Source organism: Meriones unguiculatus, chromosome 2 (genome assembly GCF_030254825.1).
Source record: "Meriones unguiculatus strain TT.TT164.6M chromosome 2, Bangor_MerUng_6.1, whole genome shotgun sequence".
Classification (NCBI taxonomy): Eukaryota; Metazoa; Chordata; class Mammalia; order Rodentia; family Muridae; genus Meriones; species Meriones unguiculatus.
In genome coordinates, this window is record NC_083350.1 from 30,756,999 (window position 1) to 30,771,038 (window position 14,040).

The following is a 14,040-nucleotide window of genomic DNA, read 5'->3' on the forward strand; positions in this document are numbered from 1 at the left end:
TAATGGTTAAAAACACAGAATCAGGAGTAAGAAAAGCAAAAGCTGCAATTTTTTAATTAAGGAAGCAGGAAAGATGAAGGAGGCTCTCATAGCAGCAGGGGAACTGAAGGGTTTGTGACTGAGCTGTTGAGCTGTTTCTCTACTGGCTCTGGTGCAGGCTTAGGCAGAACCTCTTTATCTTCTTGCTTCTATTGTGATCTCTGCTCTCCACGTCATAACTTTCATTCCACTGATTGTATCTATCCCAATGACTTCATCCTCCTATATTCTTTGCCTACAATCACTTTCCAATGTTTAACTGTTTCAACATACTGTAACTCAAAGAGTTAATTAAGAGAGCATAAAATACCGTTCTGTCTTGCTTTACCGATTTACTAATTCTAGCTCAGTGATGAAGCTCTCTGTCTTTCTCTTCCCCTACTTTTGCATGTTCAGGATATTCTTGCATTGTCCTTTTCTCCCCTAGTCTTGATCTCATCAACTGAAGCTTGATGACCTCAGGTGCCCCTGTCTGCATTATCAACTCCATCCTGTCTTATTTACCAGCACTGACAGGTCTTCTTTATCAGCAGTGAACCTGGTCAGCCTCCGCCCCACTTTCCAAGACCCAGTTACCCCTCTCTTCTCCAAAACAGAGACAACAAAGTGTTCTGGGTCTTTCCCTTTACTTTTTAGTTTTATCTTGTAAATAAATGACCTCAAGTCATGGGACGTTTCATTCCCCACCCAAGAGGCTCCCTTCATATTTTGGATCTCGCTATTTCCTATCTGGAAGACCCCTCTTGTTCCTCTACAGGTGAAGGTTCGGTCATAATCTTTAAGGTCCTTCATCAGACACCATGACTTCCAAGTACTTGTTCCGAATGTCACAACCAAATTGTGTTAGAATCTTCTATAACATAGTGTTGCCTTTCAGGGCAATTTGTCATCTTGTACTTTGTTTTAGACCCATCTTCTTAGCAGATTGCAAATTCCTGGTAGTATCAGGCCGTGCATAATTTAATTCCTGTTATGTGACAAATCAAAGGCTTTTAATCAGCAGTAAGTTCTTGAATTTGTGAATTAATAGCACGTGTCTAGTCGTTACTTGTTTCTTCATTGTTTAAAGCAAAGAATTGGAAGGCTTTTAAAAAGAGTATCATTTTAATTATTATTTTTTTACTCCTAAAAATAATTGCTTAAATATTTTACCTTTTAAGGAAAACCATAATCAAGAAGCTAAAGTCTCTGTGTTTATTTAAACACCCATCTCATTCATGTTTTTTCCCACAAAACATAGATGATATATTGATAAATAAAACTAATATTTGTGAATTAGAGTTGATGCTACAACAGTGATCATTTAGAAATGACATAACTCCCTTTTCTGTCTCTCTATGTTTGCACTGTATGTGAGAAACTCACAATATTCAAGGAATTGTAGTTTTCAAACATCTCATAAACACATTATGTGTAAGAGAAAGTAATTTTGTGCTACCCCCACTTGCTGGTCTTATGAAATTAATGTCTTATCTTTTATTGTATTAGTAACCATGTAATGAGTAGGATGGATTTCATCCTAAATAGATAAATTTAGAAAGCTGAATTTATCAAGAAATGCCATAAAAAAGTCAAATATTTCACAAAGATAAAGTAAGAATCCTAGTAGAATTTCTCTTAACAAGACAGGAATTATCGAATACATTTTTGAAAAGTTTCAACTGTTTAAAATCTGGAAATAGGGCCCTGTGTAAAAATAACTATGTTTCATTGTCAGTTAATAGATCTTCTTCCACTGAGGAGCCATTGTACGTTGCTATCAGTTAGGATCTGTCCTAAGAGCAAGATTGGCTCAGCATCTTCAAATGAATGCACATAGTAGATTAAAGATGATGATCTCTTCAATGGAAACTGGAAAATAACGGAAACTCAAATCTCTAGTGTCTCCTCCTAAATTAGGAATTGCTTAAAAGGAGTTTCCCCACCTTGATCAAGTGCACCTGTGTAAAGCTACAACCATCATCTTCTTAAATGCTAAGAGAATTCTTCCCCAACAGCAGGAAGAAAACTCTTGCACCATTTCCACTCAGTTGTAGTGGAGGCTGTAGCCAGAGCAATGAGGTAAGAAAAAAGAATAAGGGACATTAACTAGAACATCAGAAGAGAAGTACAACAGTCTCTCCTTGACATCACCCAACGCATCCCACAAGCCCCAGTGGATGCTTGAAGCTATAGTTACTGTCTGTTTCTGTCTATCCGACAATTTAGTCAGCTAGCTAGTTACTCTTTACATATGTGTATATAGTGTTTTTCACATATATATATATATATAAACTTGCATGCATATTTATAGTAAAGTTTAACTTACATATGAGGCATGGTAGTTAGGTACTCACATTAGCACAACATTAAGAATCTTAGGGGATTCTTGAAAACAGGAAGCCATCAAGGGGGCAATACAGGAGAACGTGTACAGCGTGGATGTGCTCAGCAAAGGGATGTTTGAATCCTAAGATGAAAGATTTTATCACGCTACTCAGTGTGTACACAATGGTCTGTTTTCCATTTAATATTTTTGTACTGTTTGAACATGGCTAACTGAAATCACAGAACATGGAGCCACATGTGAGATGGGTGTTGTGAGCAAGCCATGCCAGAAGCATAGACAAATACCCGTGTGCCTTTCCACGGTGTCAGAATTTCTTGAGTAGCAAAAATTTTACAAAATACAGAGGTTTCAAACCGATAATCTGTCTAATTATTCTGCTTTCCTTGATAATCTAGTTGAGAGGAACACATTCATTTATTCCAGTTTAGTTAATAATATTCATTCTTATATAAGAGATCACACATACACAGTATGTGTGTGTGGGGGGGTATTTATATGGGATACAGAATGGATACAAGGGATAAGAGGCTGCAGAAGAGTTTTAAGAGGTTTCAGAAATAAGCTGATAAAAATGCAAACAGAGTCTGTGTTGGTAAGATAATGAACGCAAGCCAGCTACAGGTAAAAGGGCAAGACCTGGTCAATAGTCAGAAGATACAGACAGATGGGTAGCAGGTCCAGAGGGGCTAAAAGAAGGATGTGGACAAGGTAATGGAGTAGCTTGCTTCAACAATGAGGACTAGCTGAGGAATAGTGGGAAGTTTTCTCCTGTTGTTCCCTGATGCACACACACACAATGATATCACCATCTTAGTGGTGGGTGTCTGCCTTTTCATGAGGTCCACATGAAGAACTTTAACCCTTTCATGAGTCCACTGTACCAGGTAAGTTCTTGATCTGGTCTCCTTGATGTGGTTTTAGGATGCTCATGTACTCTTGCAGTCTCGGTTTACTATGATATATTAATAAGGTGCAGGAATAAGTCATGTATCAGTTTATGATGCGTGGGTGAGACCAGACAGGTGGTACTGTGTGCAAACGTACCCAGGCTCAAAGTAATTTCCCATCCTCAAAACATAGTCAGAAGCTGCGTATGAGATGGAATGTTCCAGGATGAGGCACAAACTGAAACCCATTGTTTGCACAGTGAGTGGCTTACAGCAGGGCACAGCCTGGCTTCAATAAAGAGAATACTGTGTCTGTATTGTAGATGATGTGCTTAGCAGATACTTTACTGACCAAATCCAGATGTGTGGTGCCTCATACCTGTAATTCCAAGAGGCAGAGGCAGACGGATCTCAGTGAGGTTGAGGCCAGCTTGGTGTACAAAGTGAGTCCAGGTCAGCCAATGCTACCCAGAGAAACCCTGTCTCAAGAAAATAAATAATTAAATAAAAGATAGCACCCAAATACAATGAGGTAACCCCTAAGGAGTTTGCACTGTACTCTAAAAAGATGTTAGAGCTGGTAATCTGGTTCCTCATTGTTGCAGTTCGGGATCAATATGCAAAAAAAATAAAATAAAATAAAAATAAAAAATGCACGCATTGACAGTGAGCAATCTGAAGGTGAAATTAAGAGAATTCCATTAATATGATCAAAGAGAATGAAATGATTTGGAATAAATTTAAAAGGAATCAAAAGACTTAGCACACTAAAAACTTTAAATATTTTGAAGTAAATTAAAATTTAAGTAAATGTAAATACACTCTCCTTTTATAAATTGGAAGGCTTAGTATTGCTGAAACGCAAGGAGAAGGCAGAGAGCACACTGGGAATGAAAAAACCACAAAGCCTACCTACCCCAGTGACACACCTCCCCCAAGAATGCCAGACCTCCTACTATTTTCCAAACAGTTTCACTGACTGGGCACCAAGTATTCAAACATAAGAGCCTGTAGAGGCCATTCTCACTCAAACCACCACAAAGCTTAATAATAAAATGTCATTTTAAAAAAACTGGGCAAAGGAATTAAATACATTTTTCTTCAAAGAAGATACACAAAGGCCAACATAAACACAACTATGAAAACATCAGCAGGATACTATTAGGGAAATGCAAAACACAATGCAGTGTGATAGCATTCCATCCTTACTTAAACAAGCACACACACACCAAAAAAACCTTCAACAAATAAACAAAACAGGAGAATAATAAATGCAGCTAAAAATATGGGAAACGGTGCTCAGACACTGTTAGTGGGAGTATTGTATCACGGCCTCTTTGAAAACAGTTGGTCTTGATGACTCACAAGATTCACAAGCATCCAAATGCAAACCACCCAAATGTCCACGAGGAATGATAAGCTGTGTGGTGCATTCAGAGCCCCACAGGAGCAAAGTGCTGAAATGCACCACAGCATGGAGCAGCATTGCAAATGTCAAGCTATGGTGAGTGGGAAGCAGCACATCACCGAAGACTGTAGGCTTTAGGATCCCATTTGCATGGACTGTCAGGATAGCCAGTTGTGTAATGAGGAAGGCTAGATTAATGACTACCCGGGGCTTACAGGAGGCTATTGAAGAATGATTAATAGTGGGGTGGAATTGGTTGTGGGGTGATGAAGTTGTCATAAAATTAGGTCGCAGTGATGGTCATGCAGCCCTCTACTACATTTAGGAAAATACAGTAGAATTTAATTAGCTGAGCGTGTGAGCTGCACAGTATGGGAACTGTTTCTCTGTTAAGCTGCTTATAAGCAACAGCACTCTGAGTGTAGTTCATGCATGTTGTTTTCTCAAAACCGGAGTAGCAGAAAGCAAGTGTGAGTTTTCCATTTACCATTCATGTTATCACATCAACATTAATTACCCTATGTCACATCCCAGCTCATGAATTTACCACCAATTATGCCTTAATAAATAGAAATCTAAGGTAAAACAAAACAATCATAAACATTTTTAAAAGCTCTGCAGATTGTACCTAATGTATAGGGGTCCCTGGCGCTGGTGGGAAGGAAGTAGTTTAGCAGTGTTTTATAAATGAAACCACTTGTTCTACTCACACTAAGTTTTCTGGAGCAGGTGCATGAGGATAGCATGTCTCTGTGTCAACAGAGCGTTGACAGGGCAGTCAGCATTCTCAGGAGTCATCGATAGCTGAGCCCACTCCACTCACTAAGTTAGCATCATGTCCTGCCAGAGTATGACCTACGAGAACACGAGGTTAAGTGGCTTGGCAATCACAAAGCCATCCGTTGGTTTTCTTTAGACCCTGTTTTTCTTTCTGAAAGCCCGGGTTCAGCTTCATCGGCTCTCGGTACACGCTGCATTTCCCCTTACTTCACGCCTGTTTCCTGGGCTTTTTCTTGGCCTCTATCCTCTTGTACGCTGGTCTCTTCTTCTGGACTTCTGTCTCTTCTTCACATGAGTTTCCCTTAGAAGTTGGTGCTTTTCACAGGTGCCTCTTTGAATTCAGCTGTTTGTTTCAACTTTTGAAGTCCCATCCATTGTTACACCTAAAGCAAGCTGCATAGTTAGTGATAAACTGTAAAAGTAGACATTCAGATTAGCCCTCAGCTGAATTCCACACCGAGAATTTGAGTTGTGTAGCTCATTTGTCTACTTCCCTAGGACCAAACTTTCCTTCAGTATGGCTCTTCTTTCCCATTTCACATCTTCTCCTCATCATTCTATACAATCTATCTCTCAATCAAGGTCAATGCCTAACGTACCTTCTCAGTGACAAAGTTCTTTTGATTTGTCCTGATTCCTTCTTGACTTGTTCTCTTCTTCACAAAGCCGAACTTCAGGCAGCCTGCAATAATGATTATTCATGTAATGTTGTTGTTTTATTTAAGATCTTTCTTAGAAAGCAGAAGTCCCTTCAGAACAAAAGCCAAAGCTCTAAATGCTCCAAGAATTGGCATGTGACTTCCTAAGGAAACCTTTTACCCCAAAAGGTTCCCAGGCATCCACGCTCAAGCAAATCTCAGTCTTCGACTGTATCATGTTTCTGATTCACTCACACTCTTCTGCTTTCTGTTGCCTATTAGTCTTAATATTCTTTTGTTGAGGATTTTCAGGCTTATGCCAGTGAGGACACTCCTTAGACTAAGAAATTATTCAGATATTGCCTATGAGTCAATTGAAGGTACCAGAATTAAAGGGAAGATTTATGGGGACTTTCTCGGAGAATTTTCCTTTTTCTTTTTTTTTTTTATTTATTTGATATTTTTTTTTGTTTTTTTTTGTTTTTTTTTTAATTTTTCATCAATTACACTTTATTCATTCTGCATCCCCCATAAGCCCCTCCCTCCTCCCCTCCCAATCCTACCCTCCCTCCTCCCTCTGCTTGCATGCCACTCCCCAAGTCCACTAATAGATGAGGTTCTCCTCTCCTTTCTGATCTTAGTCTGTCAGTTCACATCAAAGAGACCCTGGAGAAACAATCTTTCTTTTACTGGCTTACCCAGCCAAGGTTCTAGCTATGCGCGCTGTAGCCATCTTGACCCCAGCAGGGAAAGCAGATAGAAGATTAAGTTAGAGTACAGAAAGGTTGTCACCAAATGTTCAGGTCTGTGACTAACTGCCAGACCTTCCCCATTTTCAAAAATTTTCAGGAAACAGAATTTTGTAGAGTTAAAGGGATTTTTTCAGTTTAGCCAAGCCAGGTTGTCTTGGTACCCTGCCTGTATCAATTCATAGAAACTTAGAATCCATAGTAATGTAATAAAAGGAGCAGAATGTTTAGACAGATGGGTGTGTAACCTTTTTATTTGCACTTTTGTGGGGTAAGAGGAGGAGGAAGAGGATCATCTTGACCCCACGTTTTCTCCATTCACAGCATGTCATCTTGATTCTTCTATATTTTTATAGGTTAATATGGTTGCAAAACATCAGCCCAGGTGTCTTGTGACCTAAACAGGAGATAATATGATCGAACCAATCTCGAGGTTCATGTTACTGGACTTTCAGCTATGACACTCTTAAATCTCTGGCTTGTGGTTTAGAGCAGTCTTTCGGGTATTTGAATACTAAGGTACACACCTTTAATCCCAGCACTTGGGAGGCAGAGGCAGGTGGATCTCTGTGATTTCGAGGCCAGCCTGGTCTACAAAGTGGGTTCCAGGACAGCCAGAGCTGTTACACTGAGAAACTCTGTCTCAAAAATAAATAAATAGATAAATAAATAAATAAATAAGTTGAAGAAGATGTGGGGGAAGCATAATAGACATGCATAAATGGTTTTGCCTTTTCCCTTGAGTAGACCTGCCACCCTTAGAAGCACTTGCTTATACAGAGGCAATATGTGATGTATTATAACATAGAGTCTTGAAGAAATGACTAGTAAGAGGACTTGGCTCCTGTAGCTCATTGAACACAAATGTCAATGCTAAAGTTTATTAGATGAATACACACTGAGCATTCTTGTATGGAAATGGACTATTATGTTTTTTGTTGGTTGGCTAGTTAGTTGGTTAGTTGGTTGGTTTGTTAGTTGGTTGGTTGTGTGTTTGTTTTGCCTTGTTTTGTTTTCAGCTATCTCTTTAGTTCTTAAAGTTTGGGTTATCATTTTCCTAAAAGCGGTTTTAAAAATATCATCTTCTTCATACAGAACCCCCAGCTTCCTAAAACTATGCTTGTAGCATTTATCTATTTTTGACCCTAACCTCTTAAGGTTCTATCTCATTCTGACTACAGAGATTTTGTATAATTTTAACAGAAAACCTCAAAACGGAGTGCCATAGTATGCTGGTTAGTTTTTGTCAACCTGTCAATAATTAGGGTCAGTCAGGAAGAGGATAATTCATTTGAGGAATTGCCACCATCAGATTGGCCTGTGGGTGAGTCTATGGAGCATTTTTCTTAATTGATTGATGTGAGAGAGTCCAGCCCACTGTGGTTGGTACTACCCATGAGCAGGTGTTCCAGGTGGTAGAAGGGTACACTGAGCAAGCCCTGGCAAAGAAGGCCAGCAAGCAGCACACCTCTCCATGGACTAAGCGCTTTGATGATCAACTCTGAATCACCAAGAGCCTTGATGTTGTGCTGCTACAGAAAATAACTTCCCTTTGGAGACATTTAACCAAGAGGGAATCCAGTGCTGGATTCTCCACTTCACACTGCCTGAGTCTTTTGTCTTCTGTCTGTCTGTTGTGTGAGTGTGAATTGTGCCTATGTCTGTACCTGTGTCTGGCTGTCCATGTGTCTGTTGTACTTCTGTGTCTGTCCCTCACAAAGGGCTTTGTTCTGTCTTTATTGAACTGCGCAGAAAACACCATATAAGGAAGGAATAGGATACTTTACAGGAACCTTGAACAGTTTTACAAGGGATTAAATCACTGGCTCCAAATGATTCCACCTGACCCTGACGAGAAGCATCATTGTTTATCAACCAGTATCTGTAAGTGGTCCCTTTCAACCTTTATGGTTGATTTTAGGAAGTTGTTCTTGGCTTCTGTATGTGCTGCTTTCAGCAAATGATGCACAAACATTATTTGGGTCATGGACATGGAAGAGTATATTACTTAAGATTATACCCATGCATTAGCTTAGGTTGTAAAAATTGTTTATATGGGAAACCCAAGGCAAGTAAGATTGACTCTTTCATTGTTCTCTTAAAAGCAGGTTAAACAATTTGATAGTTTGATAGTGATCTTATGTAAGAGAGTGATCTTAAGTTTTAAGTGACTTCAGGGGATGTGAGGTCCAGCAAAAGTTCCAGATCTCCGAGAATATAAGAGATATTTTTGTAATCTTCAATCACCACACTCCTCCATGGCCTCTGCTTCAGTTCCTCTCTCCAGGTTCCTTCCATGAGTTCCTGCCTTGGCTTGCGTCAATGATGGACTGTATATAGACTCTAAGAGGAAATAAATGATTTCTTTCCCCATTTTATTGCCAGTGTTTTATTACAACATGAAACAACCTAGGACACATTCACATGTATTCTTCTATATCCCAGATATTTCTGACAAAAATGCCCCTCCCCAATGTCCAACATCTTTCACTTTTCAGTTGTGGACAAAATCATCATTTGTTAGGAAATGCTTAAAAATAAAAGTTAGTGTTCAAGTGAATGATTTGAGGTCTTTCAATATTCAAGAATTTTCATTAATCCTAAACTACCCAAACTCTTGGATTGTTGATATTTTTGGAGAATGAAGAGACTACAGATGAAGGGTTCAGCCTGCCATTTGTGCTGCCTGCTTTACATCACGCTATTCTGTTTTTTTCTCCCTCGGGAAGAGGTGATTTATCATTACTTGTTGATTGCAGTCTATCTGTTCCTGCTTCATCTCTGTGCTACTCTCCATTGTATGAAAGCACGATGGGTGCAGGAAGATTGCAGCGCAGGATGCAACAGGTCCTAATTTGCACACATGGTTTCATTTTGCTGGGAGGGCGATTACCACATTACACATTTGCTCCTCATTTGTGTAGGCAATTCATGTTAGAATTCTGATCTCTTGAGGGACTGATAGGTATGGATTTATGCCTCTATCCTTCAGCAGCTGTTGAATCTCAAATGAAGGTAAAATTTTAAGAGGATGCCTGGATGGCAACCTTCTTTTTGAAAAACATACAAAGGAAATAACAAAATCGGATGGTTGCTTCATGATACAACTCATTAGCCTGGTTACTTTTCAGAATAAATGGTCAATAAGTAATGAGTGGTTCAACAGAGGGGTACCAATAGGTAATGGCTAACTTCATGGGTTATTATTTAAAACTCGTTGATTGCACTCTATCTGTTCCTGCTTCACCTGTGTGCTGGCCTCCATTGTATAAAAGCATGGTGCATGAAGATGGCAGCACAGGATGCCACAGGTTCTAATTTGCGCAGTGTTTCATTTTGCTGGGTGAAGGCTGGGTGTTTGTTTCATATATTTTCCATTTCATAGTTTTACTTACTTTCTCTATAGGATATGTTTGATCAGATGTCCCTGTTCTCTCTTCTGCAGTTCTTTCTCTTCCTCAACGCTCTTCCTACCTCAAATGCTCTGTTTTTAAGCCCACTGAGTCCACTTCATGCTGCCCACATGGGTGTGGGCATAAAGACTTTCAGGAGTAGCTTCTCAAGGACCTCATCCAGAAAGAAAACTGGCTTTCCTTTCTCTGGCAGCCATCAGCTGCCAATAGCTCCTCAACTAAGGGCCGGCTTTAATGTCCACCTTTCTACATTCAGGGCTTTTGGCTAGCTTGTCTTGGGCCCTGTGAGTTCATGTGATCGTCATGATTCCTGCCATGCTCAGGAAACACTGCTTACTGTGGAAGTTCACTACCCCTCAAGGTCTTTCTGCTCCTTCTTCTGCAATGATGCCTGAGGCTTAGTTAGGGGGAGGGGTGTAATTATGGATCTTAAATGTTTTCCCTTGCATTTGTAATTAAAATGCAATTATTTCCCCTGTCTTTTAAATTGAGACATTCTAAAAGAATGTATACAACACAAGAGGACAAGAACATAAAGGAAACAAAAAATTCCCATATACTTTGATTTTAAGTAATTATGTTTATGACTTTTATAATTGCTTCCTCTCTTCATTGGTCTTCGCTACACCAGCCTCTTTACACACAGTGCCAACAATTGGGTATCCCTGGCTGGGTTTTCTTCCAGTGGCTCATTTCCTTTTGTAAAAGGGATTAGCATTCAGCTCCCAGTGTGCCTAATTGAGGTTTTGTTTGACTTTCCACCTCTCTCTGCTCACAGGATTAAAAGAGAAGTACAGGAAAGCCTATAGAAAGCTCTCAGGTTTCCTCGTTTAGGGACAACTTAAGAAAAAAACAGACTTTCGTTCCTGTGAAAAGAAAGTCCCTTCCCAGAATTAAGCAGAGTAGATAAGAACAGAGAGCCACAGTAGGAAAAGTGGGCCTTTCTGGGGCCTCTCACGGTTTCCCTTTGCCATAGTTCTACATTGTTACATTGTTACAAACTGAAGTTATTCTCACAATGTCAGATGCACCCACATTGAAATGAACCTACCAAAAAGCCCATGCTACAACCAAATAGGAAAAAAAAACTTTGTCAAATGATTATTGTAAAAATTAGCTATAGGTTTGTATTTAATTACTCCATATTTAAAAGGTAATTGTATATGTGTTTTAGAAGGGCTCCAGGAAGATAATTCCCTTGGTGATACAGAATAGAAACTAAACCTTTGACATCTTTACTTATTTGCAATTTAAGTTGCATTGTAGGGGAAAGGGCTATGTAGGGTTTTGCTTTAGTTGGCCTTGTTTTGTTTCCCTGGGAGGATATTCTCATCTCAGTTCCCATAGACAGATGTGAGAAATTCCATAGGGCCTGAAACAAGAGTATCTTCAGGGTTATATGATCTACTAAGCAACCATGAGTGCTCGCCTCATTTCTAAATCCTTTTGTTTAATGAAGGCCTTTCTCAATTATCTTCCCTTTATCAGACATCGATGAGTGCAGCCTGGTTCCTGGGGTCTGTGAAACGGGTGACTGTTCCAACACCGTGGGAAGCTATTTTTGTCTCTGTCCACGTGGCTTTGTAACTTCGACAGATGGCTCTCGGTGTATCGGTAAGCCTTGTGTTTCGAAGGCATAATGTGCGGCTTCTTTATAATGACAGAACAGCCCAAACAGGTATGAGGATGGTAATGATTATAAAACCGCTGGGACGAGTGGATGAAAGGGTTGTTCTAAAGCCTTAACAGTATTTAGCATCACCAAGGGATTGATAGACCAGACACTGTTCCTATAGTCTTAGCCTTCAGAGGGCCATCTGGCTTAGTTTTATGTTGTCAAATCTTTTTTTGGAAGAAAGAAAGACTGGCTCAGGACATGTAACTGTTGCCCAGCATTGCAATGCGCAGAGCACAAGAAAGATGTAAAATCGGCTTGGGAAGCTGGAATAGAGTAATTAAAGTTTCTTCTGTTGCTATGAATCATGAGCACAGACAGCATCTTATTTACTTAAAGCTTGTTTATTCTAGTAAAAATACTTATTACGAAGAAGGAACTGGAACCTGTAATTCTGTGTTTTTTAAGGATATTTAATTTAAGCGTATTTAAATTAAAGACAAATATACTTACACGGTCTGCTCTGTTTAAAGAGATGAAACTGTGCTTTGCAGCCATGATGTAGGCCATCCATCAGGGAACATGCCTTAGGCTTCTGCCATGTACGCCCAGAGATTATGGAATGCCTTTTGACATACAATCATGGTATAATTAGCTGCCTTCACTTTTCTTGCTTTGAGTGTTCAGCCTGGTCAGTTCAAATACTGAGCAGAAAATAGCTACAAAGAGATGGGAAAATATGTACAATTTCTATAGCAGCAGTCAAGATTTATGTAATGATGAGTTAGAGAAATTAGTCTAGGACCCAAAGAGTAGAGTTTCGTGGTCCACTGAAGGAAACAAGTGGCATAATGAGGCTTTCCCAAAGTCTGGCAGTTAGAGTATCAGCAGCTCATGGAGGGAGGGATCTATGGATCCTAGTGATGCTACCAAATGAACCAATCATGGAATTACAGAGTTAAGGACATGAACTGAGAATCTCATAGCAGTGCTGTAGGCTTGGACCCATTTGGTGAGTGTACTTATCTACCAGGCACTGAACTAGCTATGGCTGTCCATCAGCGAGCATGAGAAGTGCATGTCCTGCCATCAGGGGCCCATATTGTCATCACAGATAATAAATAACAACACAGACATGTCAGCGACAGGAGGAGCAGGGGTAGGGGCAGTGATGGTCACAGCTATCACGAATTGTTAGGCCTCAGACAAGCTACTGGTCTTCTTCCACCTCTGCTGTAGAACATGGTCAGTAAAACAGTAGCATTATGATATCTGTAATTAGGACAAAAAGAACAGGCAGATATGTCTACATTTCACAGTAAGATTTATGGACGCTAGTGATATTTCTTGTTTGTTTTACCATTAAATTAAAATTTTGTCCCTTCCAAAGTCTTCACTGGGCTCCAGGGCCTTTAAGAATCAGGCCCAGCTTGTGTTCTGAGCTCATCTGTAACTGCCTTCAACCTTACACACATATCTCTTGTTGTTAAATGTTATGGCACTGTCTTGTTTGCATACAGACTTCTGTGCCTGAATTATCATGGTTTCTCCTTCCCATGCACACTAAAGCTCACTCATTCTTTAAGCTTCAAATTGGGGATTATTTGTAATAGCCATGTGTCAGTAGATAAACAAATACAGCATTCTAATATGTAGAGGTTTTTGAGTTTTAAAAACCAGAGTGTGTATTTTCTTATATTGAATTGATTTATGATTGAATCATATGTCATGAATATATGGATCCCCCTCTGCTGTTTCTTTTGTAAGTATTTAGTGCACATGCTCATGATACTGCACTGGATAAACTTTAGTATGAAACTGCATGCTATTTGAGCTTTGTTCTGAAAGTGGTATTTGCTGACTGCTCTGCTTCCTTTTTTATTTAACTTATTTAACACAGTTCTCGCTATAGTATCATAATAAAAATCAACAACGTAAATATGCTGAGTCTAACCCACATTATAAAATGTCAATGAACTTGATCCTTTTGTGGACAAGGGAAGAGTTTTTTGGGGCAGAAGCATTTAGCTAGCCATTTTAATTTTCAAATAGCATAGCCGTCCCATTTCATTTAATGCTAAATTAGAAAGACAAATTCTACCTTAACTTTACCTAGTGTGTTAATCAAGTTTTTAAAGATCCCGGAAAAAAAAAAAAAACCTTTAACATAGAAACTAACATA

General features: G+C 39.4%; 1 protein-coding gene across 1 annotated transcript in view; it reads left to right on the forward strand.

Annotated features, from left to right (window-relative positions):
* Positions 1 to 14,040, forward strand: part of Fbn2 (fibrillin 2) — a 220,748-nt gene that overhangs the window by 91,183 nt on the left and 115,525 nt on the right. The window contains exon 8 of the mRNA XM_021634127.2: positions 11,732 to 11,857. Within this exon, the coding sequence (XP_021489802.1) occupies positions 11,732 to 11,857 (126 nt within the window). The remainder of the gene's footprint in view (positions 1 to 11,731; positions 11,858 to 14,040) is intronic.